The sequence below is a fragment of the Panthera leo genome, chromosome D1 (genome assembly GCF_018350215.1).
Source record: "Panthera leo isolate Ple1 chromosome D1, P.leo_Ple1_pat1.1, whole genome shotgun sequence".
Lineage (NCBI taxonomy): Eukaryota > Metazoa > Chordata > Mammalia > Carnivora > Felidae > Panthera > Panthera leo.
The window spans coordinates 62,004,360-62,032,316 of record NC_056688.1 but is presented as its reverse complement, the minus strand read 5'-3'; the positions used below and the strand labels follow the sequence as shown (position 1 = coordinate 62,032,316).

Genomic DNA, 27,957 nt, shown 5'->3' with positions numbered 1-27,957 from the left:
CCCTCCTGGTAAACTATTGTAAAAGACTCACTTAAATAGTGGTCATGTGGCTTTAACCATAGGTATCGTTTTTACTGAATTCTGCCTCATATATTAGTTATACAATATGATGAACAACAATAGAATCTTTCTGGTTTCAGCTTCATGAAATTTACAATATTCACCATTATATCTACAATAACCTTCTAGAACGAGAAACGATATCCTCTGAATTAGTGAATTCCCACACGTGGGCACAAGACCTGAACTCCACAGCTGCCATGAGTACCTGTTCAGGACGTCATGCTGGGCACCCACAGAAATTGCCTTACAGAGGTCTGCATTCAAAGGTTTCCAGTATAAAACAGATTTTTATAACTATGACCATTAGCAGGTCATTCTCAGATATTTTCTTTCTCAGAGAATCTTGTCAAACAGTGAATTCATTCGGAGGAGCAGAACAGTTGACTCTGGGAGTTTCTACAAATAGGAAATTAGGTCCAATGCTTGTAAACCTTTACGGTCAGGAGCTTCTCCTTTTTCCTTTTCCTCTGAGAGCTGTCTAAGACTGGCAGCTTAAGTCTCCTGTGCATATTCCTTTGTTCTTCATGGAAATAACCAGTCTCTTACCCAAACGTAGGGTGAACTAGCAGAGAAAATAGAGCAGTGACTGTAAATATTAATTTACTCTTCCTTGTCCTTTCTCATTGCCCCCAATCTCCATCCCCCGTTTCCCCTGAAGCAAACAAATACAAATGCATGCTCACACCCACATAATTCTTGCTCTTACATGGTAAAGTGGTGGGCCAGTTATTTTTGCTCAATGTTGTCTCCATATGGAAGCATCCTAACTTATTTTCTATGCACTCTGTGTGTTTTGTTGAAAGTGCTTTTAAAAACATGATCAATATAATTTTCCCAACTGGCATGTCAAGAAAGGAGAGAATATGTCATTATTTTAACTTCATAGGGAACGATTCTTCCTTTAGACCTTAGAGTTACTGACAGCAAGGAGGTCTCCTGTGACATAGCCTCTCTGTCCAAGAGTGGGGCAGTCAGTCTGCCCAATACGACATATCTCATCACTACTCAATACTCCCAGGAACTGCCTCCACTAAACATTTTTTCTTCATACCCACTACTGCTGGATGATCAGACAGGCTTCTGACCATGGGTTATGGTTACAGGGTCCTTCTTCCAGCACCCGTATTTGGTCAATTTGTCCCGAAACTCTTTGGTTTTCACTGCATAAATAATAGGATTGAGCATTGGAGGAACAAGGAAGTAGAGGTTCCCAAGAATGGTGTGCACATGGGGTGCAATTCCCCTACCAAAGCGGTGAGTGAGAAAAGAGAACAGCGAGGGAGTGTATGAGATAAGCATGACACAAATGTGTGTGGTGCAGGTGTTGACTGCTTTGTGGTGGGCTTCCTTAGAAGACAGTCGCAGTACAGCCCGGATGATAAGCACGTACGATGAAGCAATAGCTGAGATGTCCAGCCCAGCAACCAACAAGGCCACCACCAGACCATATATCCTGTTCACTGTGGTGTCCACACACACCATCTTCACCACAGCCATGTGCTCACAGTAGGTGGTAGGGATGACGTGATTTACACGAAAGGGCATCTTCTGGAGGAGGACAGGCATGGGCAGAATGAAAAGGATGGCTCTCACTAAACTCACCAGGCCAATGAGCCCAATGCGACTATTGGAAAGGATGGTGGCATACCGCAGAGGTTCACAGATGGCTACATAGCGGTCAAAGGCCATGGTCATCAGGATGGCTGACTGCAACGCTGATATGGAGTGGATGAAGAACATTTGGACCAGGCAGCCCACATAGCTGATCTCACTCTGGCCAAACCAGAAGATGCACAGCACCTTAGGAATGGTGGTAGTGGACATGCCCAGGTCTGTGAAGGCCAACATGCAGAGGAGCAGGAACATGGGCTTGTGCAGGGAGCGCTCGGTGCAGATGGTGAAGATGATGGTGCAGTTCCCAAGGATGGTGATGAAATACATGGAAGAGAAGGGGACAGAGATCCATCTGTGCTTGTCCTCCATCCCAGGAATGCCTTGGAGAATGAAGAAAGGTGGGTGACCCAGGGATGCATTGCAAACGGTCATGGTGATTCTTTGGGGAAATACCTGAGAAGAACAATAAAAAAACCTTCATGAGCCTCAAATTCCAAAAGAATCAATGTTTTCAAAATGGAAAACTAAAAAGGTGGGATGTGTAGACACTCAAAAATGATTCTGGAATCAAGCTAACATATGTCATGTAGTATAGTAGAATGCTGTCATGTTAGAGTTATAATAATGTGGTGTAACATCTGACAAATACATATTTCATTTTGAATGTGTTATCCATGATGAACTGAATCATTATTCACACAAGACATCATTTTCACAAAAATTATTATGTGTAATTTTGAATGTGTATCCATTTAGAGAATGTCACTTGAAGCCTGTGAGGCAAACGTGGATAGAAATACCAACCACTGTGACAGAGTCTTCAAAACCACTCTCAGTCCACTTAAGATGAAATAAGTCCACAAAAGAGCTGTTCAGTGAGGACCAAGAATGAAGCAAGTGACAGGGCTCTGGGAACCTGAGACCAGGATACCAGATGGAAGTGCGAAGCCACCTCACCTGAACCACTTACCGGAATAGGAGGCAGGCAGAGTGTGGGAAGCTGGTCCTGGACACCTTCTTCAAATGTGTGTGTGTGAGTGTGTGTGGCTGTATGTTGCTATATCTACACATACATCCGTGGGGCTCATGGGGAACACACTCTGTGCCCGGCATGTCTCCACTCGTCACTCTCAGCATGCACAATCCATGGTATGGCTCTTTAAGTAACCTAAGGAAAGTCCCCCTGGGTGCCCAGAATTAGCTCTTTGCTACTCCCTCCTTCCCAAACACATACTCTCAAGGCACCACTGCTATTTTGAATAAACTTGACCCTGGAGGTTTCCCTAAGCTCCCAGGGGATGAGGCTGGTTGACCCTAGCAGTTCTGGGCATGTTCCAGTCTTTGGCAGTCCTGGAGGAGCCTGAGAGGAGACAGTGAAATTAAAGCTAAATCTGGAAGTAGAGGAGGTCCTGGCCGCTTGTATTCCAAAGGCTCTCTTTCCCAGATATATATAAGTGTGGGAAGCCGGTAGGACCTTACTCCATGACTGGGGTAGTCATGCTCCTGAAGGCATCAGAGGTACAGCCCCTGTTGTTGGATACCCTGGTGAAATGTTAGCAGCTCTAGCTCCATCTATCCTTATTGTCTTCCAGGTTTTTTACTCTAACGTGTTTCCTAGGCCAATGGCTTTACCCTAGATGTTCTCCCCAGGGTATTTTGTGAAATACCCTCTCATGTGTTATAGTATCCTCTCAACTTCTAGGTCCAGATATAGCATATGTCTTTCTCATTAAGTCAAAAGAAGAAAGTTTGTCCAAAACAATCTTCCACATCCATTGCAGAATGCACAAGACAGTACTAACCACTCTCAAAGTCATGAAAGACCATTCATAAGTCGACTCAGATGGCTGTATTCTGAATTGTGATGTCCAAATGGTACTACAAGTTGTGCCTACAGGACAGGTCCTGTAAGGAGACTTGTTCAAAGTCAGGTGTCAGCAGAAGGAAAGCAGGGGCTGAGGGAAGGAGTGGCAGAATGAAGGGCCTGGCACAATCAATACATCAACAGAAAGAATCATCAACAAATGTAGACAAGCATGGGGGTACCTGCTCATAGTCATATCCACACAGCCTTCGCTGCAGAAAGCTGTGCTCTGGTACCACATCAGAATCCTGCATCAGTCATTCTTTTTTTTTCTGTCCCTGAGAGATCCTCATGGATGACAATGACAGGTAGCAACCAGAAAGAATCCTTTCTTCCTAGACTTGCTTTCTCACTTTTACATCTATGGTCCGGTGAATTCCCTGCATGGAACTTCTTTTTTTTATTATTATTTTTTTAATTTTTAAAAAATATTTATTTATTTTTGACAGAGAGAGAGAGACAGAGCATGATAGGGGGAGGGGCAGAGAGAGAGAGGGAGACACAGATCTGAAGCAGGCTCCAGGCTGTGAGCTGTCAGCACAGAGCCTGAAACGGGGCTCAGACTCACAGACCATGAGATCATGACCTGAGCCGAAGTGGGACGCTCAACCGACTGAGCCACCCAGGCACCCCTCTGCATAGAACTTCTAAAGAATCTCTTCTTGTAGAGTGTCCCTAAAGTCCTATCAAGTGCTGCCATAGTACTGCACAGAATCCTCGACCTGTCACAACTTTTAAGCTTGTTCTTTGGATAATCACACTACTCATGGAGAAAGGTGCTGGTTGGAATTCTCCACAAATCCTGTATCCCAATCACTAGCACCATGTTTGGCATTAGTGGTCGGATTAGAAGAGTCAAATAAATGAATAAGTTAATGATAAATGAACCAAATAAGTTCTTTCTTGGGATTCCTGGGTGCTTTGTCGTTTCAGCGTCCAACTTCAGTTCAGGTCATGATCTCACGGTTCATGAGTTCAAGCCCCCACGTTGGGCCCTGTGTTGAGAGTCCAGAGTCTAGAGCCTGCTTCAGACTCTGTGTCTCCCTCTTTCTCTCTCTCTCTGCCCCTCCCCTGCTCATGCTCTCTCTCTCTCTCTCTCTCTCTCTCTCTCTCTCAAAAAAGGAATAAACAAAAAAATTTTAAGTTCTTTTAAATAGGAACTAATTATGTATCCTAGCTTATGAGATCTTACATGGTTTTGTTTTCTTGCATTAATAAAAACTAATAACCAACAATATTTGAAGGCCATGCTTTTTCCATCAATGAATTCATAAAATCAAGGCCAATCCAAACAAATTTCAATGATTCATTATTAGAATCTTGACAAAATAATTCTGAAATTTAAGTGGAAGAACAAATCATTGAAAATCATATAACCAGGGACCCCTGCCCTACTAGAATTTAAAATGTATTATAAAATGTTGCAAAAAATGAAGCTAATTGCAGGAAAAGACAGCTTATTTGAGGAGAATAGCATCATTACAAATGCCCAAGTATATATGCCATATATTATACAATAAAGACAATAACTTAAAACAGTGGAGAAAAGATAAATATTAAATAATATAATTATACAAAAATAAATAAATCTGTATATCTCACATCACTCAGGATGCATAATACATAACCAGAAGCCTTCAGTTCCTGGATGGTGATCTCTAGACCTCTGGAATGTCCTGTCTTACAAAAGTGTCTTCAATTTGCCTGGTGGCTTTGGCCACTGGACAGTCTATTGGTGTGATTTACGATGAGGGTTTTGAGTCACATCATATCAGTTCTGACCTCAACAATAGCTGAAGACTAGAGGTATAGCTTGACTTCCTGGAGGGACAGGAGAATAAAAGCCACCACATGAGCAATATGTAATCAAGCCCCAACAACAATTCTGGACACCAAATACTCAAATGAGCATCCCTGGTTGGCAGTAACACTGTGTAGTCACATATGGTGACCAAGAGGAGCTAACACCCATCCATGACTCCACAGGGAAAGGACAACCAGAAACTTCACACTTTGAACCCTTACTGGACTCTGCTCAATGCATCTCCTACTTCGGCTATTTTAATCTGTATCTTTTTGTTATAATAAAACTTTAATTCTGAGTATAGTGCTTTTCTGAATTTTGTAAATTTGTCTAATACATTATTGAACACAATGGTGATTGTGATGACCCCCCCCCCAAGTTTATAGCCAGCTATAAAATGGTGGAGGTCCTGGGACCTCTGAGTTCATTGGAAGCATCTGAAGTAAGGGTGGTCTCCTGGGGACTTTTCTCTCAGACCTTACAGTTTGACCAATGGAAGGTAATTTTAAGCATTGGGTAGAGATGCATTTTCTGAGTTTTATTAGATTGTTATTAATCATATAGAAAATTGTTTAAGTTAGACATCGTTCCAGCTTGATTAGGCTGTTGTATAGCAAATCACTCCAGACTTAGTAGCTTAAACCAACATTATTTTGCTCACAAATGTGGAATTTTAGTCAGTGCTCAGTAAAGACAGCTTGTTTCTCTTCTTCTAGGAGCTGGTGAGGACATCTTGACTACTGGCTCTACTTAACATCAGAGAAGGGGCTGGAATCATCTGGTACTGGCTTACTCTAGGGTGTGGGGCTGGGCCAGGAGAATTTAATAGCTAAAGGCTGGAACAGCCAGGAATCCTCATTAATCTCTCTTCATCTCTAGATGATATCATGGCAATTTCAAGAAAATTGGAATACTTACATGTGAATGAAAGAAAAGAAATAACCAGAAAGAGGGGAGAAGCAGGGCAAAGGTGAAAGGGCAGTGGAAAGGAGAGAGACAAGTCTGTATTTCTTTCCACAACCTGGCTTCAGAAGTAAGTCATATTCTATCACTTCCAACATATTCTTGTCACTGGAAGTGAGTCACTAAAGCCAGCTTTATGTGAAGGGAACATAGCTTGTATCTTTCATTGGAGTGTCAATATCATTTCATAAGAAGAGCATGCAGAATGGGATACATTGGTGTAATTATGTTTTTATCATATGCCATGGACATTAAATTTAAATTTTTTTTCTAAGGTGAATTGGATACATGGTTATGAATATTTAGATATATATACACAGAGATTGTGATATTCCCAATCCTGATTCAAACCATCTCCCTGATTCTTTGGTTTATTTAAGTATAATTCACATAAAAAACTGAGGGTTGACTGGGGGGCCGTGGGGGAGAAGGGAAAATGGGTGATGGGCTTTGAGGAGGTCACTTGTTGGGATTAGCAATGGGTGTTGTATGCAAGCGATGAATCACAGTAATCCAAAACCAAGAGCACACTGTATACACTGTATGCTAGCCAACTTGACAATAAATTATATTTTTTAAAAAGTATAACTAACATACAATGTTATATATATTCCTTTCAGGTGTACAATATAATGATTCAACAATTCTATATATTTCTCAGTGCTCATCAAGATAAGTGTACTCTTAATCCTCTTTAGCTGCTTCACCCTTCCCCCACCACCTCCCCTCTAGAAACCAGCAGGTTGTTCTCTGTATTTAAGAGCATGTTTTTTTTAATGTCACCTTGTTCATTTATTTTTGTTTCTTAAATTCCACATATGAGTAAAACAATGTGGTATTTGTCTTTCTCTGATTGACTTATTTCATTTAACATAATACCCTCTAGGTCCATCCATGTTGTTGCAAATGGCAAGATTTCATTCTTTTTTATGACTGAGTAATATTTCATTATATACATATCTATATATATATCTATATCTATCTATTTGTCTGTCTATATATACACACACACATCTTCTTTAGCCATTCATCTATGGGTGGATATTTGGGTTGCTCCCATATCTTGGCTAAAGTAAATAATGTTGCAGTAAACATTTTCAAATTACTGTTTCTGCTTTTTAGGGGGTAAGTATCCAATAGTAGAATTATTGAATTGTATAGTACTTCTATTTTTAATTTTTGAGGAATGTCTATACTGTATTCCACTGTGCTACACCAATTTGCATTCCCACCAATAGAGCAAGAGGGTTCTTTTTTGTCCACATCCTGGCCAAAACCTGATATTTCTTCTTCTTTTTTTTTTTTATTTTAGCCATTCTGACAGTTGTGAGCCAATATCTCATTGTAGCTTTGATTTGCATTTCCCTGATGATGAGTGATGTTGAACATCTTTTCATGTATCTGTTTGCTATGTGGACGTCTTTGACAAAAGGCCTATTCAGGTCCTCTGCTTATTTTAATTGAATTATTTGCTTTTTTGGTATTGAGCTGTTGTGAGAAATAATCCTACTGGCCCAATGAAAGAAGGGATGAAGAAACTCCGAGCACAGTGAAGCGAGGCTCTAATTAACATTCTTGCAAGAATGGGTGTCTGATGGAAAGGCACACTCAGGAAGGTTACAGCAAGCAATTAATCTTCTAGCGTGAAGTCCCTCCCCTGATTCCTCTTTGGCAGAGTACTACAGAGGTTACAGTGTTACTCAGAAGTCACCTATGCCCATGTATGGCCAAAAAGTAGTCTGATTGGAACAAATATACATTCCTTGAGGTGACACAGAGACTTCAGTTCTTTGGTGCATGCTCATTGCAAAGCCCACAAAAAGGAGAGGGGAAGAAGAATCAGGAAGTGAAGTGTCTAAAGTTTTGGGACTCCATTGTGGGAAGAGGAGGCGTTCATACATATTTCCAATAGTTTGTAAACCTATTGTTAACTAGATAGCACAGCTTTTATTTGGTATTTCTGAGAATCATCTCACTTACTTTTCACAACTCTATAAGTTCTTTACATAATCAAGGAAGTGAAAGACCTTTCCTCTGAAAACTATAAAAAATTGATGAAAGGAATTAATAACACAAACAAATGGAAAAATATTCCATACTCATGGGTTAGAAGAATTAATATTGTTAAACTGTCCATAAGACCCCAAGCATTCTACAATTTAATGCAATCCATATCCAAATACCAACATTTTTTTTCACAGAACTAGAATAAGTAATCCTAAAATTTGCATGAACTACAAAAGGCCCTAAATCACTAAAGCAATCTTTAAAAAGAACAAAAGCTGGAGGTATCACAATCCGATTTCAAGATAGATTACAAGTCTGTAGTAATCAAAACAGTATGGTACTGGCACAAAAACAGACACATAGATCAATAGAACATAAGAGAGAGTCCAGAAATAAACCCATGATTATATTGTGATAGAGGTAGAGCCCCTCCCTAAGGAATGTGATGGAGGCCTTCTCAGAACAAAGAAAGGCAAAGTGGCCCAATCAACTCCTATACACATATGCATAACTCTAACACAATTCTGTAACTTGGACTGTATCCAATCAGACTATATGTGTCACCATATATGGGAGACAAAGAAGTAGAAATTGCATAAAAACTATACCCTGCTCTGCTCAGCGCTCAGCCTTTTGAGTTTTAGCCCACTGAATCCCTGCTAGCGTGAATAAAGCTGCTTCCTGGGAAGAAAGGCCTCAATGTCCCGTCCCTCTGTGCGAGAATCCTTCTACAATATGGCCAATCTACAACAATGGAAGCAAGAATATACAATGGGTAAAGATGGTATCTTCAACAAATGTTGCTGGGAAAACTGGATAGCTACATGCAAAAGAATGAAACTAGGACCATCCTCTTACACCATATACAAACTAAACTCAAGATGGCTTAAAGACCTAAATATGAGACCTGAAACCATAAAACTCCTAGAAGATCACATATGATGAGGTTTTGGGGTGATGGTGAGGTTCATGGGTTTTGGAACTGATGGCCAAAAAAGAATTCTTGAAGACATCTTTGGTGCAAAAAGGTGATTTTATTAAAACACAGGGACAGGACCTATGGGCAGGAAGAGCTGCACTGGGGTTGTGCAGAATGACTGGTTATATACTCAGGACTTGAAGAGAAGTTTCCAAAGAGGCTTTTATATGCTAAAGACTCACAGATTACTGAAGGCCTATGATCAAGCTAAATTTGTTTTTCCCTCTAGCAAAGCATTAACATTAAGACAGTGGGGAGTTCCTGGAGAAATGTTAAACTCTGTATTTGCCTCAAGTATTTGTCAATGGGCTACAGGTTATAAGGAAATTTAATTTTACCTGCCATTTCCTTCTTGCCTTTGTTCCCCATATCACCATGGAGAGGTGATGTGGGGCTCCAGGAAATAGAGTCTATAGGTTTTTGGAGATTAGACTACTGATAAGATTTTCTTTTTCTTGTAATTTACTAAGGTATTTGTAAACTGATGGAGACTCTATCAGTTTAACCATTTATTTTCTGTCCTTTCCTTTGTCCTTGGGCAGCCAGGAGTGCCTGAGGAATGTCACACATATCCCACACATATCCCACCTGGGATGGGGGGTATGCTAGGTTGTATTTTGCCCTCAGCTTGCCTTATGGTCCCCCATCACATCAGTAATTTCTCTGACATAGAGAGTAGAAACATTTTTCTAGATAGGTTTCCTCAGTCAAGGGAAGCAAATGCAAAAAAAAAAAAAAAAAAAAAAAAAAAGTGGGACTTCTGTGGAGTTATTTCTAGAGAGTGTATTGTAAGCCCTGGGAAGGAGAATGGGGTAATTGCTGAAACATCAGCTATGTTCTGGTCTCAAGGCTGTCGAATGTGATAGCATTATGAGAACAGAGCTCCATGATCCCCCAGGAGCCAGTTAAGAAACAGACCTGCCTGGTAGTCTTTGAAACTGCACATCTTCCCTGCACGCTTTCACGTAAACACCGGATGTGTGTCTGGTTGATATCTGGAGGCTCTTTGTGTTTTCTTTCCATGCTTTGACATTCTTTGATATCTATATCTTATGAAACATAAAATAAAGACTGTGCAGACCCCTGTTGCTGCTGCTCTCTTGCAGAGGCAGCCCTGTATGTCCGCTTAGTCTGGTGTCTGAGAACTTTTTCTTGAGTGCATGGCAACAGACGACATCAATCCAAAATCTTCTGCACAGCAAAGGAAACCATCAACAAAACAAAAAGGCAACCTGCTGAATAGGGGAAGATATTTGCAAATGATATACTCAGTAAGGAGTTAATACCCTTGATTCTTTTAAAAAATAATGTAGCACAAGCATAATTTACAAACCCAATAAGAATTTGTGATGGTTAATTTTATATGTCAACTTGACTGGGATAAGGGATGCCTCAATAGCTAGTAAAACATTATCTGTGGGACGTCTGCGAGAGTGTTTCAGAGGTGGGGATGAGATTATCATTTGAACCAGTGGACTAAGTAAGGATAATAGTCACCAATGTGGGTGGGCAACATCCAATCCATTGAGGGACTGAACAGAACAAAAAGTCAGAGAAAAGGTGAATTTGCTCTCTTTGCTTGAGTTGGGACATCGGTTTTCTTCCCTTGAACATCAGCATCCCTAGTTCTCGGGTCTCAGATCTCATACTGAGCCTCACACCATTGGCTCCTTGGTTTTCAAGCCTTCATTCTCAGGCTGAATTACACCACTGGCTTTCCCAGGTCTCCACTTTACAGACAGAAGATTGTGGGACTTCACAGTCTCTAAAATTGTAGGAACAAATTTTTTTTAAGTAGACTTCATGCCCAGCATAGAACCTAACACAGGACTTGAACTTATGACCCCGAGATCAAGATCTGAACTGAGATCAAGAGTCAGATGCTCAAATGCCTGAATCACCCAGGTGTCCCAATCTTTTTTAACTTAACTTCTTCTCTCCCTACAGCATGAGTTTCCTAAAGTCACACACTGTGCCTTATTCACCTGTGAAATTCAATGCCCATTATACCTAGTACATAATTTATTCCACAATAAATCTCCTCTTTTATCATCTATGTATCTATCTATGTATCTATCTATCTACCTCTGTTATCATCTATCATCTATCTACCTCCTATCGGTCCTATTTCCCTGGAAAACCTGACTAATACAAAATTCTGTAGAGAAGCCTTATTCAATGCTCTAATATAAGCTGCACAAAAGTTAGCCATTGGAGGAAATTTTGATGTGCACAAGATTTTTCATTTATAATGCACCTTAAAAAAAAGGTAACAAACCTCAGCTCCTAGGGAAGGTAAGCCTGTGCTAGGGCATGAAGGCCAGTTATTTGGAGAAAGATACTTGTCAAGCCTGAGTAACCTGGGTTACCCTGGTGAGGATCAGCAGGAAACTGTGTCCTGGGAATTCGTATATACCCAAAGCATTATTGACTAAATGAGTTTAAACAAAAGGTCAGGCTACCTCTCCATAGTAGTCCACAAAATAATTTACATAGCAGTCATCTCCATCTGTTTAAATCTGATCCCAGATACAGAGGAACCTGGGCTACCATGGCCATCTTTGGTCTCGCATTGACACTCTTATTACAAACACTCTTGGTCTAAGAAAGTGCTGACAATCAATTAATCAATCAGTGGTGTGTGTGTGTGTGTGTGTGTGTGTGATTCTCAATTTCTTGAAGCTATAAGTAAGTGGATCTTTTCTTATCACTTTTCCTCTTTCCAGCCCTAAGTTTTCTGTACATAGAGTAATTTACTGGTTCTTACTATCAAAAGTACTACAATGCCTCCTGACCTTTTCCTAGGAAGACTCAAAACCTACAGGCCAATTAATGAGCCACATAATAGCCTTACAGGAAAATAGTCTTCTGTAGATTGAGCAAGTATAAATGTGTTGTTCTAAATACTTCAGAAACTTTCAGATAATACATGATACTGGTTTGCTAGAATTAGCAGAAACAGAAACCTCTAGTCCAAGGATAAGATGTACTAGAGAAGATGAAAGATTAATTATGAAACTTTTCCCATTGGTCCTTGGGGTATGTAGACAGTCTAGCTACCTCCTTCCCATAAAAAAGCCAAATATTCTTAGGCGGATTTGTTTGGTATTGATGCCATAGACCAGGGGGTTAAGAACAGGGGGCACGAGGAGATAAAGATTTGCAAGTACAATGTGGACATGAGGAGGTACTTGGTGGCCAAAGCGGTGGGTGAAAAATGAAAAGAAGGCAGGTACATAGAAAACCAGAATCACACAAATATGGGCTCCACAAGTGCTAAATGCTCGGAATTGGGCATCCTTGGAGGGCAGGCGCAGCACAGCCCGCAGGATCAAGCCGTAGGAGGTGGTGATGAGGACCACATCCATGCCAGTGACTGAAAGTGCCACAGTGAGTCCATAAATGGTGTTGGGCTTGATGCTGGCACAGGCGAGCTTGGCAATGCCCATGTGCTCACAGTAAGTGTGGGGGATGATGTGGTGTCCACAGAAGGGTAAACGTTTGATGAGGATGACAAAGGGGAAAACAAAGAGAAGGCCACGGACCACACATGCCAGACCAATCTTCCCAATCACTGTGGCATTGAGGATGGATGTATAATGAAGTGGGTGGCAGATAGCCACATAGCGGTCAAAAGCCATGGCCAGTAGAACAGCCGACTCTGTGGCAAAAATAGTGTGAACAAAAAACATCTGGGTGAGGCAGCCATGGTAGGAAATTATGTGGGACCTAAACCAAAATATTGTTAGCATTTTGGGCAATGTGGTCGAACAGAGAACCAGGTCAGTGATAGAAAGCAGGCACAGGAAGAGGTACATTGGCTCATGTAGAGTTCTATTTGTCATGACAATGTAGAGGATGGTGCCATTACCAACCAGAGCAAGGATATACATGGAGCAGAAGGGGATGGCAGCCCACACGTGCTGATCTTGCATTCCAGGGATTCCAAGTAGAATAAATGTGGAAGGATGAAAGGCAGTGTTATTGATGACAGATGTGGACAGCATAATGATGAAGAGAACACAAGGCTTTATCTTCCTAAAAGTGGTTAGAAAATGAAATCAAGTCATCCTCGATGTCATTTATTCCCCCCACATATCCATTCAGTTTCTTGCCTCTCTTTCATTCCCATCAATTCGACTCCACTTCATGCTTTTCTCATTTCTTTCCTGGGGTATTAAAATAGCTCTGTAACTAATATGCCTACTTCTAGGATTTGCATCTTCCAGTGAAACCTCTACATTGCTGTAGAAATATTCTATCATGTGAAAATAATCAACAATAATACAAATATAACCTTTCTTAGTGTATGCTGTTCAGAATATCTTGTATTACCTTCCTCTGGTCTACCCTCCACCACTTTCCATCATGTTCTTGGTCCTGGGACACTGGACTACATCCAGAGACTTCCCTGCTCTCTCACTTCTGGTTGGATTTGACTATAGGAAACAGCAACAAAGGATTAAAGGCAGGTCAGGATTTTTTTTTCCTTTAGCTCCCTCCTGGCAGGGTTGCTGCAAACTGGCTTTATCTCCCTCTGGATTTGGTTTCTTCTTCTAACCGTGTCCTCCTCTTAACCCTTCAGTACAAAGGACTATAATAGTGCCCGCGGTCACTAATCCAGGAACTTCACAAGACTTTGTGATTTCCCTACACTTGCCCACATCTTTGAAAATGGTTTCTGTATTTCACTGTCTTTAGATGTCCTAATGTAGGTGTGTGCTGCATTTCCTGCTAGGATCTTGGTATGATGTGCAAAGCTCTTCTTGTTTCTGTTCTTGCTCTTGCTCACCTATCTCATATTATTTACCATCACACTCCATCATGTATTTCATGTTCCAGCCATATCTGAGTGTTTCGAAATGTCCAAAAGCATGCTTAATCACATCTGCATGCTTTTTCATACACTGCTTTCTTGGGGGCACAGAATAGCTGTTCCGATTGGTCACCTGGAAAGCTACTAATAGTCATTCAAAACCCACATGAGGGGTCCCTGGAAGGCTCAGTCAGTTAAGCGTCCAACTTCGGCTCAGGTCAGGATCTCACGGATAATGAGTTCGAGCCCCACATTGGGCTCTGTGCTGACAGCTCAGAGCCTGAAGCCTGCTTTGGATTCCATGTCTTCCTCCCTCTCTCTGCGCCTTCCCCACTTGTGCTCTGTCTCTCTGTCTCTCTCTCTCTCTCAAAAATAAATAAACATTGAAAAAAATTTTTAAAAAAACATGAATATGTTGAAGCCCTTCTAGGGTCCTTGCTGTTGTGTTAAGGGCATCATACATCTTCAGCATACATCCCTTAGGAAATATAAACTGTTCTATAATTATGTGTATGTCTCTTGCCCCATTACGCTATGAAAATTGCATCTCATTTTTTTCTCTACAACCAGCATTAATGCTTTATATACACAGGACCGATAAATAATGTTTAATAGGCAAATAGATAAAGGATTGAACCCAGCAAATGAATTTTTTAACAGACTTTTATAAGTGACCATGTCTGAAGAATGGCATATCTTCTTGCAAGTCTTCCTTATGGATCAGACGAGATCTTCCCTCACCAGATCTATGATCTCCATCATGTTCTTTTCACTCAATATACTGCAAGACATGATCTTATTTAGCTCTTCAGTACATATGTAGTCTAACCTAATGTATCTATATAATAAATTTTTATCTCTTTTCTTGATTGGCCACGTGATTTAGTTGGATTATAAAATATATTGCCTTAGTCTGTTTTGTCTGCTTTACAGTATGAGCTCTGATATGATAGGTCAGACCAGAAGCCACACAAGTATGTGTTCCCCGAAGTCTCCAAGTGAAGCATGCCATGGGAAGGGAAGTAGAAAGTCAGAGACCAGGGGTTTACAGGTGAGGTAAATCAGGGAAGGTTTCTGGCAGTGACTGGGCCATAGATTGAGATTATGCCAATAGGTAAGGAGAAAAGAGTAAAAGAGGCATCTTTCACTGGAGACATCTCACCATGAGAGATCCTTGTAGGTGAAGTCAAAGTCATCATTCTTACCTTATTGAATTCGAATCTCAAAGACCCTCTTTTTTAGAAGGGACATTAACATTAATTTCATCCAATTGTTCTCACCTCAAAAGAATTTTAGAATGTGGAAACACCTAAGATAAGATAAAAAGTTTTGTAATAATTAAAAAGAATATCCTTCCTTCAATCCCCTATTCACATCCACCTGTATTATTAAAAGACCAACTAATTTTGTTTGTTTTATTAATTGCAATATACATTTCTCGTACGCTATTGCAAGTTTATTACTTCGTGCTAACGATTACTACAACTATAAATTGTATAGGTTATAATGTTATTATAAGTTTTAATTACTAATGAAATTGTTATTTTGCTTAAATTTTTAAGCCATAAAAGAGAATTTACCACAATTCTATTGTAATTTTTTATACCCTTAAAAATTCAACAATCAAATTATAATGGCAAGTGACTATAAACATTTCAAAGTCCATCTTAGAAGGTATAAATATTTTATTTTTTACTTCTATCCTGGAAATACCTGTGGTTTTTAAACCATAGGAATATAATCTTATCATCTATTTGAGAAATTAGTTACAAAGCATGTATAATTTAATAATGCTATGATGCTTGGCTCCCAAATGTAATATCCTGAAATGTGGTCACTTAGAAGTTGCTTGTACAAGTCTAGTGACAGAAAGCCTATACTCTCTTGAGGAAACCATTTTCCATTTCAGACCCTCCAAGTCTGAGACTACTTATCCTTTCCTTAGGTCAGTGTCTGTAAACACAATCCACATCACACAAGCATTATTCCTCTACAGTGTCTTAGGTTTTCAATTTTATGAAGTAAATATATCTTCTAAGTCTGCTCTTTCATCTTATTACTTTCTCAAAAAATACATTACTGACTGTCTGCTATGTACCAAGCCCTCATCTGGATGTCTTATATATACCAAAGAGTAAGAATATGCATGCTCCATGATATATGAAGCTAATGAGAAGTGCTAATGAAAAGACATGATCAATCAAATAACCTCCCATGTATGTATGGAAATGATATGTTGATGTATGCTATAAGGAAAAGGTATATAACCAGTTCTTAGAGAGAGAGCTTTCGTAAGGAAATAAAATTTAGGTTCCAAATCTAAGTCTTCCTCAAATGCTCCAAACATCTCTTGTACAAATCACTTCCTAGGATTGTCACCTTCTCTGTGTGGTCTGGAAAGTAAGACATCAGAAACTAAATTCAGACTGCCTGCCTGGGTTCAAAATCTGGCCTGATTGCAGTTACTTGCTAATTGTCTTATTCTTCTCTCCTCAGTTTCCTAATATAAGATTTGGATGATAATTCTTAGTTTGTAAGGTTGTCAGAGAATTGAGAAAAATCATGCAAAGTACATAATACAGTCTCTGTAATTTAATAAGGATTGGTTACAATACTCACAGATATTTCTCATGCTTTTGCACATCTCTGAGTGCATTGAAATAACTAGGTACCTGCCTCTCAGAAGAGGAAACTTCATTTAATTCGTCAAGTTGAAAGACATATTGGCTTTTCTTGAGTCTGTAATCCAAGGGTGAAGGCACTGAGTTTCATCCACTTTGAAATCAAGAACTATCTTCAGAGATATCCAAGACCACTTCTCAGTTAGCTAGGTTAGGTGGTGTCTCACGAGACCTGAGATGGAATGGCTCCTCAATGATCTCAGTCTCATTGATTTCCTCTCATTCATCTCCCTTGGGATTGAGAAACAGTCGTGATATGGGGAGTCCTTCAATACAACAGGAACGAGCTGCCACCAAGAGACAATAAAGATGAAGAAAAATGTGTATCTGATTTCAGTTAAAGGAAGAAATTTGATTAGGCTGTTCAATAAGACAGTCTCCTGATTTTTCCCCAGAAAAGATAACAAAACCTGGGGATACTGCAGCAGAGATTCATGGTTTAATGGGCTTCTAAGTTTCCTGCATATGAAATTACAGGACCGAATTAGAGAATTTGATTGGGATGGTGCCAGCTGTACTAGAACCCCGGTGAGATTGGAAATTAGATGGGTTTGTTGATCTCCTAGGTTTTCTGGGGTCACTGTGAGGGTTTTAGGTATGTAAGAACAGGGCGACACTCTAATATATATATACATATATATATGTATATATATGTGTGTATATATATATATATATATATATATACACACACATGCTTATCCACACACTTGTTCATTTCTGCCTTACTGCTGTGAGTGACAACAAGACACAGCTATTGTCAAGAAATTCTGAATTCATCATTGCTTTAAGAAAGGCTTTTCTTAGAGTTCTATCTGACTGGTTTGTCTTGAGGCCATAAAGAACAGAGCAAGAGACTGAAATATCTAATTGCAACAGAAAGGACTGAAGTGCAAAGAAAAAGACTTACTGAAAATACGTTTTTTTTTAATTTTTTTAACGTTTATTTATTTTTGAGACAGAGAGAGACAGAGCATGAACGGGGGAGGGCCAGAGAGAGAGGGAGACACAGAATCTGAAGCAGGCTCCAGGCTCTGAGCTGTCAGCACAGAGCCTGACGCGGGGCTGGAACTCACAGAGCACAAGATCATGACCTGAGCGAAGTCGGATGCTTAACCGACTGAGCTACCCCGGGGCCCCTGAAAATACATTTTGATATGCAATAAGGCTATGCAAACATCGGAGGGATTCAAGGAACTGCACCTCTCATAATGGAGAAGGGGACAATCTGATATGAACTCAAGAGTGGCCAAATACATCAATGTCTTGGTATGATTGTCATCCCTCTGTATCTTCCCCTACTTCTGCCCCTGGCTTTATAGAACTGTCCTCAACCTTATTTTCTGTCCGTCTCATCCATTTAACACTCACCCCCACTTCAGTCAGTAGTCAGCCATACTAGAGAAATCCAGCATAAGTAGCATAACTCCTGGATCTATGATTTGGTCTCATTTATTTCCACCCTCTGAAGGCTTTTTTGACCCAGTGAGGCTATGGTGTGGCTCAGAGCACCAATGGTCACAGCTGCTAAAAGGAAAGGTGAATTTGCAAATAAGATCCCTGAGGGGACACACCAGTCATATCAGAGTCTTCTCTTAAAGCCTAAAGATTTTTTTAAGGCAGGAGAAGAGTCACCACTATCCTACAATAAGTTACTGCCTGCTCATCTCTCAAGCCAAAAAAATAAAATAAAATAAAATAAAATAAAATAATAAAATAAAAGTAGCCAAACTGTGTCAAATAGTTAGGAAGAGAAATTCAGGGAAAAAGGTGACACGGAATGATAGACTGGGAAAAGATATACTTTGAGTTGGAATTTGCATGGCTTCCTTTGGTTGCCTAATTCAATACAACATATTACCTATTCTCAAGAAAATAATCTTTCTGCTTAATCTGAATTTCTGCACATTCACCTTGAGCTCAAGCCTTTATAGCCCTTAAACAGTCTGTGTCTTCATTAGGGTAATTCTTTGTCTTTTTTCCTTCAACTAGTTAGACCAGACTATAAACTTCTTTTTTTTTTAAATTTTTAATGTTTATTTTATTTTTGAAGGAGAGAGAGACAGAGTGTGAGTGGGGGAGGGGCAGAGAGAGAGGGAGACACAGAATCTGAAGCAGGCTCCAGGCTCTGAGCTGTCAGCACAGAGCCCGACCCGGGGCTGGAACTCATGACCTGAGCCGAAGTCAGACGCTTAACCGACTGAGCCACTCAGGCGCCCCAGACTATAAACTTCTGATTCAAAGAACTGCTAGTTACAGTCTGGTGTAAGATACATTCTTCTCCTATAACGCACTGAAGGAATGACAGAGTGGTCCTTTGAAATATTTCTCTTTATTCACCCATCAAAGTCTCACTCAGGCCAAGTATCTAGGTCACCTGGAATGAAGATACAAAATTATATGTTGAATTGATTGGGTCAGGAGAGATTCCCATAAGTTAAGGCAACATGGAAAGTGTGTACTTGGGAAAAATGTCAAAGGGGATGATAGCATTTCCTCCCAGAACTGGATGTCATCTGGAATTATCCAAGACTAGGGTATATCTGAGCCATGGGAAGATACCTTTCCAAGGAAGAAGAATGGACAAGGTGGATTCAGACTCATTTCAACTATACTCACCAGGCAGATCTCACAGAATTGTAAACATCTTAGTTATGTCTCTTCTTCCTCCCTCACTCCAGACCTAAGCATCTGACACATTGGTATTGAACTATAAATACATACAATACATACATACAATAATATTTACAATTTGTCTATGACTTCTTTCATACAAGTTGGTGTGTAAATTGGCTCAAGATTTTTAGAAAGTGATTTGAAAGTATAAAGAGACGTAAAAAGTGATTTCCCTTAATCAAGTACTACCACACAGAGGAATCTACTTTATAGGAAATAAAGCAAAATAAAATGAAAGAGATGTAGATTTGAATCCCAGCTCTGGCATATACCAGCTGAGAAATTCTGAATAGATTGTTTAATTTTTAGGAACTCAGTGTCTCATGTGTAAAATAGAGCTATTAATTACACCATAAGTCTTCTGGTTCCAAAACTTTATTGTACACTGGAACTTCCTGGGGCCTTTTGAAAAATTCTGATGCTTTCATCTTACCCACAGTCATGTCAATTTAACTGATACAGCATGAAACCTGGGCATGACAGAAGGTGGATTATCAAGGCCCTGAGGAGGAATGTACTTAGTGTAGATGAGAAGACTCAAGAGGACAAGTATGGCGAAAAGCAAATCAGTCAGGGAAATGTAGTAGTAGATGAGACCAGAATAGATGACAATAAGTCAAGGTCATGTTGGATTCTGTAATAGATTTCTCATTCTCATATCTATCTTGTTTTTCTCTCCTTTCTATATATAAAAGTATTCCTGATGTTTTTAGACCAGGGCCATGTGGCATTTTATGGCCAACGGTGAAAATAGAAGAGGCAAATGTCATGTCAGGCTAAAATATTTAAGAACAAATGTGTAGACTCTATGTTTTTTCTTCATCTGCTGTAGTGACAAGGAGACCATGCTGCCATTGCTGAATGGCAAGTTATAAGCAGCCTAGGTCCCTGAGTCACTGTATGGAGAAAAACTACCCTTGAGAATTATCAACTGTTGTAAGACTTTGTGGACATAAGAAATAAAACAACTTAAGTGTCCATGGATAGATGAATGGACAAAGAAATTTTGGTGTATATATAATAGAATATTATTCAGCAATAAAAAAAGAATGAAATCTTGCCATTTGCAACAACATGGATGGAACAAGAGTGCATTATGCCAAATGAAATAACTCAGAGAAAGACAAATACCATATGATCTTTCTCTCTCTTATATGTGGAATCAAAACAAAAAAAAGCTCATGGACACAGAGAACAGATGATTGGTGGTGGTTGGTGAGGGGGTGAAAAATGAGTAAAGAGGGTGAAAATGTGACATAGCTAGCATTTTCGGATACTTTGTCTGAGCAGCTACTAGGCACGGTCCCTGCAGTTTTTCCTTCATCTCCATTTACAGATAACAATTATAAGATTCAGAGGACCTCTGTCTGAGGCGACTTCAATGGTTTAAGTGTCTGGAGAACCCAGGAGGCCTCTCCTTCTAGCACCCCCACATCCTAAACCAATCTTCATGTTATATGCCCACATTTTGCGAATATTTTTTTTTAATTTAGAAGTTCAGTCTGATCTATTAACTCTTGGTTAAGAATGTCTATTCCAGCCTGCCCTGCCCATTTCTCAGATGAGATACCGAAGCTCAGAATATGAGTAGCCAGCCAGTTGGGTGGCAGAAATTTCATGACGTCACTGATCGTTTGGCAAAGGTACCAGAGCTTTCTGGAGGTGGCTGCAGGCCCTACCACGCACCATCACCGGCCCCTCTCCTGTCTCGTAGGGCCCTTGGGTGGGCAAAGGGTAGGGGAGCTTGCAGGAGGCCATGGCCAGAGGCATGGACACTGAGGCAGCAAGGATGCTTCATGAACTGGTAGTGTGACAGCCGCAGGGCTCTGGGTTGGTGGGGATCTGTAGGTGTGGGTGGCCACGGCCTCAGGGTGTTCAGGTGGGCGGTCCTTTGTTACTGGGAGGTGGAAAATCCCAATGGCCATGCCAAGGAAAGCTAATGAGATCCACCTACACACACCTACACACACATACACACACACACACACACACACACACACACACACACACACCAGTGGCCAGGAAATATTTTTTCCAAGAAACTAAATTTAGTAAAGGTAAGAGAATGCGCATTTAAACTTAATCCACACTCCTCCCTGTGCCTTTCCCGGGCATTAAGGTGTAGTAGTTAAGAATGTGGACTTTGAGATTAGATTATGTGGGTTAAAATCCCAACTCCTCCATTTTCTAGCTTTGTGAATTTAGGCAAAGTGATATGCTCTCTGGGCCTCAGTTTCCTCATCTATAAAATGAGGATAATAATAGCCCCTCATTCATAGTTTCCTTAGGAGAATTAAATAGGACAGTTGTATTTGACACTGGGCCTGGGAGGCCCTGGAGCATGAGGACACCATAACTCCAGGCAGTGAAAGGTGGCAACACCAAGCAGTATACAGAGCCAGAAAACTGCCCAAGGCACTCACACAGCCCAGAGAAGCAGCTACCTGCCCCAAGGGACTGTAGAGTCTGAGGGGGAAAAAAACCCAACAACCCTAAAACAAAACCAAAAAATAAAAAAACAGTATGAGAAGAAATAGAGAAATGTGATATAATTGCCATGAATTACAAAATTTAGGTGGCTATATATCCCAGCTTGCCCAAGAAAGTCTCAATTTAGGTCTGTTGTTGTCTAAGTGAAATTATGAATAGTTTCCCTGTCATTATCAAATTATTCATGGTCCCTTTATAACTAAAAACATTCTTAGTTTAGCAAAGCTAAATTTAAAATATGGTGAATCAGCATATTTATGATTTTTATCCCACAGTCACAGGCATAGAGTGGACAGTTAGATTTAGAAAAAAACTTACTAGAAAAGCATAATAAAGTGTGTGTGTTTGTGTGTGTGGGTGTGTATGTGTGTTACAAAGGGAAGGAGGGTGAAAGAGGAGAACTAATTTGTATTCAACAGTAATCCTAAGAATGAATCAGAAAATTAAAGCTGGTGACAAGGAAGGAAAAATGAGGAAAATGAGAAAAAGTGAAAAGGTAATAAGATCAAGTTATGATAAACTCATTGAAGAAGTTGAAAGATTATTTTCTGGGATTCAAGAGAAAGTGAATTGGAAAAACAGAAGGTGATGGATCAGGAACCGAATGCCTAAAATTTGGATTATTAACAATTTGCATATATTTATGGAAATACAAATTCTAAGGTGTTTCTAAGGAATTCAGTAGATGAGGTAGGGTGGTCAAGATCTTTAGAGAAAAATTCAGAGTACTATAAGTCTAATTGTTCCAAATACTTATTATTGTATAACAAACCACCCCCAAAAGTACTGGTTTAAAACAATTTTATTAATCCATGATTCTGTAGATCTCCAAGGATGATGCAGGCAGTTGTCATTTGAGGTCTCTCCTTCTTTCTCTTTCTCTCATGTGGCTGCCATAAGATTTTGGATGGGGTTGGGGCGCCTGGGTGGCTCAGTCGGTTAAGCGGCCGACTTCGGCTCAGGTCATGATCTCACGGTTTGTGAGTTCGAGCCCCGCGTCGGGCTCTGTGCTGACAGCTCAGAGCCTGGAGCCTGTTTCGGATTCTGTGTCTCCCTTTCTCTGACCCTCCCCTGTTCATGCTCTGTCTCTCTCTGTCTCAAAAATAAATAAACGTTAAAAAAAAAATTTAAAAATAAAATAAAAAAAAAGATTTTGGATGGGGTTATCTCTAAGTTTCATAAAAAGTGACACAATTGATTCTGGCTATTAACTAGTAGTTCAGCTAGGCTGTTAACCACATGAGCTCTCCATGTGGAGATTCTCACAGTACTGTGGCTGTGTTCTACGGAGAGTGTCCAAAAATGAAAATATCTATCTAAAGACACCAATGAAGAAGAGTTAAGGGTTCTTATAATCTAGACTTGGATATCCTGAAATGTCACATCCATTACATTATTTTTTCAGGGAAGTCACTAAGGCCAGCCCAGATAAGAGGGGAGTGGAATTACACTACACCTCTTGGAAGACTGGCAAGATCATATGGCAGAAAAGTAAATGATATTGTTTTGTATATAAAGATGTTGTTTTGGTCATTTTTGGAAAATAAAACCTGCACTAATGCACCCTAGGCCATAATATCACAGATCTCCCTTTACATACCAAATACATTCACAAAACAAAACAAAACAAAAACAAAATACATTCACCTCTTCCCTAGTTCAAAGTCTAGGATCTCAGCCTCTAAATCGGGACATAATGTGAATAGAGCTCCTTCGGTTCAGTTCCTTGTATACAGATCCTTGAATGCAATTCCTTTCAATCTGAAGTTGTGTGAAGAAATGAGAAGGAAATCTACTATTTATACAGCCAACACACTATGGTGATACAGAGATGGGTAACTGTAATAGATACTCATATGCAAAATATTGGGAGAGTCATAATACAGTCACTAGGTCATTATAGTTTCTAAAATCCAGCCAGAGATTAGTATAACCAGTTTCTTAATAAGGATTAGATCCTTCTCCCTGGGAATGATTCTCCATGGCTTTTGTCTAACCTCTAGGCAATTGTTTCTGTATTCTGTGTCATCTTTGCTTTTCATTGAGTAGTAACCTGTGTTTACATCTGAGTTCTTTTCTTCATCTATTTCCTGCCTAATAAAGTTGGAGACCTAAAGGCCTCTTTTCATTTTGCACTAACTCTGTCCCTTTTAGTCCAAGCTGATGGTGCTTACATCTGTTCATTTCTCTTAAAAATTGTGGAATTGTGGTTCTTGGGACACCTGGTGGATTAGTTGGTTGATCCTCTGGCTCTTGATTTTGGCTCAGGTCATGGTCCCAGGGTTGTGGGAGCAAGCCCCGCATGAGGCTCTGTGCTGAGTGTGGAGTCTGCTTAGGATTCTCCCTTTCTCTCTTCCTCTCTCCCTCTCTCCCTCTGCCTCTTTCCCCTGTTGGTGCTCTCTCTCTCTCTTTAAAATAAAAAAAATGTGGTTCTCTATGAATCTTTTAGGGTTTACTCCATTAGACAAAAATCATACCCACAAATATCTTCCAGATTGCTCTCTGTCTGATTTTGCCTGAGAGTTAATGATTCTCTGGGGAAATATCCTTGAGATTCCTAGAAGATTCTTTGCCTAATTGAAAAGATTAATTACACATATCCTTAAGTATTTCTTACTCTTAGCAAAAGATTTTATAGTCTCATCCTAGAGATACTATTACACCCTAAGGACATTTTTTTTCCTTTGAGAGTCTTTTGTAATTTGGAGAGGCTGGAAGGAAATTTCTTTTTTATTTGAATTCAGCAAGCCATGATTCCTTCGTATTTACTCTAAGTTATGCTTGAACACTGAATAATTTCATTTTAGCTTACATCTCTCTGTACCTTATGTGGCATAAAAATATGTGGCATAAAAATAATGTTGATATTTTCAGTGTTCTGCTTAAAAAATATCCTTGGCCAAACACATCAGTTAATTAGGTATATTTTCTACTTTCTAAGTTATGGTATCTCTGAACTCTCTACAGCTGCATAGCACTTATACCTTTTTCTCCAGCCCCCAATAATAATTCTCTCACCGTCTTTCAGGCCTCCATTAACAGTTCCTTCAAGGCACTTGCAGCTTCTATGTGCTGCCTGTTCCAAAACTAATGCTACATGTTTTAGGTTTTTTGCTACATCAAGAAAGACCCCACTTCCTGTTACCAATTTCTGCATCATTTATCTATTGCTGCATAACTAACCATCCCCAAGTTTATTACCTTAAAACAGCAAATTATTACTTTTTGTGGTTCTATGACTTGGCTTCAATCAGTTGAGTAGTTCTCTCTTGAGTCTCTTATACATTATAGAGAGATTTCAGTTGAGCCTACAGATACCTAAAGTCTCAACTAGACTGGATGTTTAAGATGGCTTACTAACATGACTGGTAGTTGCTGCTGACTCAGCTGGGATCTCAACTGGGGCTGTGCACCAGAATATTTAGACATGGCTTCTCCATTTGCTTGGGATACTCGTAGCTCAGTGTTTCAGTTTGAAGAAGGAGCATACTTAGATAAAGCATTTCAAGAGACCCAGGGGGAAACTGCAAAGATTTTTGTGGCCTAACCTCAGAAACCTCACAATATCACTTACCTTGAATTCTGTTGATTAAGGAATCCCTATGTTTAGACCCAATTCAAGAGAAGTAGAATTAAACTCCAACTATAATGTGGGAATTGCAAGTTCACACTGCAGAAAAGCATGGAAGATGGAATATAGTATTGTGGCTATCTTTAGAGAATAAACCTATCACACCAAGTTACTAATGGGTCATCTCTGTGTTCATTAAGATCACCAATAATCATCACAAAAATTCTTTGTGCCAGAAGTGAACTCCTTAAAAGACTATAATAAGTAGAGATAATTGATAATATTTTTTGAAGATATGAGACTTAGAGTTGTGGAATTTTAAGGTGGATCAATAATACCTGAGCAAGAAGAAGTTATGGGGAGTATAAAAGAGAGCTATGTTACTTCCAAGCCAGGAAATTACTGTAAGAATCAAGTCTATGGGTTTTTCAAAGGAGCAGGACTTTTCTGATTTGGAAGGATCCAAGATTTCTTAGGTCTCAGAATCACTTAGAGAACTGTTAAAGAATACTGAGTCCCATTAAAGTAAGATAGAGCCTGGGACTTCGCATTTTTACCAAATTGCCTAGGTGATTCTGATACTCACTAATGTTTGAGAACCCTGTTTGTAGATGACTAATTTTCCTTGGTGATTCTTAAAGGAAGGTAATCATTTGCTGTTAGCTTTGCCAACTGTCATCTGGAAAATATCCAACAGAGGTATCTTAAATTATTAGACCCTTAGTCATCTCTTTTAACCTTTTTATTAAGAATAATATCTATCCACATTATATATGATCAGTATCTTATCCCGTAAGTCTTGGAAATCTATCTCAAAATAAGACAGAAATTACCCTCTGATCTATTGTCTCAGGAAAACATATCTTCTTCAACTTTTTTTGTCTTTCTTGATATCTACTTCCTTACTTTGTCTTATTGATTCCTATAACACATGGAAGACTTTTAAGATTTCATATGTATTTAAATCACCATTGTAGATATTTTAGCTGTAAAAAAATAAAATGCATTCCAAAATAAATATGGTTACCTGTTTCCTTTCCCAAGCTCTCAGTCTCATGTCAATAGTTCCCTTTAGGGAAGAAGGGTAGGATGATTTTTTCCCGAATCTGCTTGATCTTCACCCCATAGATGATTGGATTGAGTGCAGGAGGGATGGCTACGTAGAGGTTGGCAGTCAGTATGTGGAAGGAGTGAGGAATATTGTGACCAAAACGGTGGGTGAGGACAGAGAACATTGCTGGTGTGTAGAATATAAGAATGACACAAACATGGGAACCACACGTGTTGAGGGCTTTCTGGCGGGCATCTTGGGATGGAAGATTAAAGAAGGCACAAAGGATGAGAGTGTAGGAGATGCCAATGAGGATCAGGTCTGATGTAACAGTCATTACAGGCACAGCAAATCCATACCAGATGTTGATGGAGATGTCCGCACAGGCAAGCTGGGCTATGCCTATGTGCTCACAGTACGTGTGGGGGATGATGAGTGTTCGGCAAAAAGGTAGTCGTTTTAATAGGAACACACATGGGAAGATGATGCAAAAGCTCCTGCTAACAATAGCCATTACAATTTTAGTAATAATCTGACGGGTAAGAATAGTGGTATATCTTAGGGGGAAGCAAACAGCAACATAGCGATCAAATGCCATGGCTAACAGGATGGCAGAATCCATGGCAAAGCTATAGTGAAGAAAGAACATTTGAGTAAGGCATCCAGAAAAGGTGATTTCCTGAGGACCTAGCCAGAAGACGCTGAATGTTTTGGGTACACATGTATTAGATAGGATGAGATCTGTAACAGCCAGCATGGAGAGGAAAAAGAACATGGGCTGATGAAGGCTGCGTTCCATGGAAATAAGGTAGAGAAGGACACTGTTGCCTGCAAGGGCCACAAGGTAGATAATGAAAAAAGGAATCCCGATCCAGACATGGAACTCCTCCAGCCCTGGGATTCCCAGTAGGATGAAAGGGCCTGAATTGAAGCTGCTCAAGTTGAATGTGGTCATTATGGTCTTGGACTGGATGTGTCTCATAGACTGAAAATAAAAATTTTGTGGCTGATTGTTACGATGATCTACAGACATCCACCTCTGAGTCTTCTTCAATATTATCCCCTCACTTTCAGCTCTGTAAAGGGATAAGCTATCCTTTGCCTCTTCTCTTGACTAAAAATACTTGCCAAACTTTCAGTTACAATTTTAAGTCATAATAGAAGTGGGATCAAAATAATTTTTTCACAGAGACACAAGTCACATAACTCCAGTCATACAATTTTAGTCCTGCCTCCTTACCAGGAACCCAGGAAGGTTTCTAGGAAAATATGTACACAAAACACTATTAGGCAGAGAAACAATGACTAGTTAGGAATTTGCAACAAAGTTCAATGTGAAGTTCCCACCCTAGTGAACTGGAATAATAACTGTAGGGTCCCA

The 27,957-nt window shown here is 39.8% G+C and overlaps 3 protein-coding genes across 3 annotated transcripts; all 3 read right to left on the bottom strand.

Moving 5' to 3' along the window:
* Positions 1 to 1,131: 1,131 nt before the first annotated feature.
* On the bottom strand, positions 1,132 to 2,109 carry LOC122199392 (putative olfactory receptor 52P1). Its single transcript, XM_042904414.1, has one exon. The coding sequence runs from the start codon at positions 2,107 to 2,109 to the stop codon at positions 1,132 to 1,134; it is 978 nt and encodes a 325-aa protein (XP_042760348.1).
* A 10,241-nt stretch (positions 2,110 to 12,350) lies between these two features.
* Positions 12,351 to 13,301, bottom strand: LOC122200622 (olfactory receptor 52D1-like). The gene has a single exon (XM_042906331.1). It carries the CDS (start codon positions 13,299 to 13,301, stop codon positions 12,351 to 12,353), a length of 951 nt encoding a protein of 316 aa, XP_042762265.1.
* Positions 13,302 to 26,553: 13,252 nt separating this feature from the next.
* LOC122200321 (olfactory receptor 52H1-like) lies at positions 26,554 to 27,531 on the bottom strand. Its single transcript, XM_042905860.1, has one exon. It carries the CDS (start codon positions 27,529 to 27,531, stop codon positions 26,584 to 26,586), a length of 948 nt encoding a protein of 315 aa, XP_042761794.1. The 3' UTR covers positions 26,554 to 26,583.
* Positions 27,532 to 27,957: the final 426 nt, after the last annotated feature.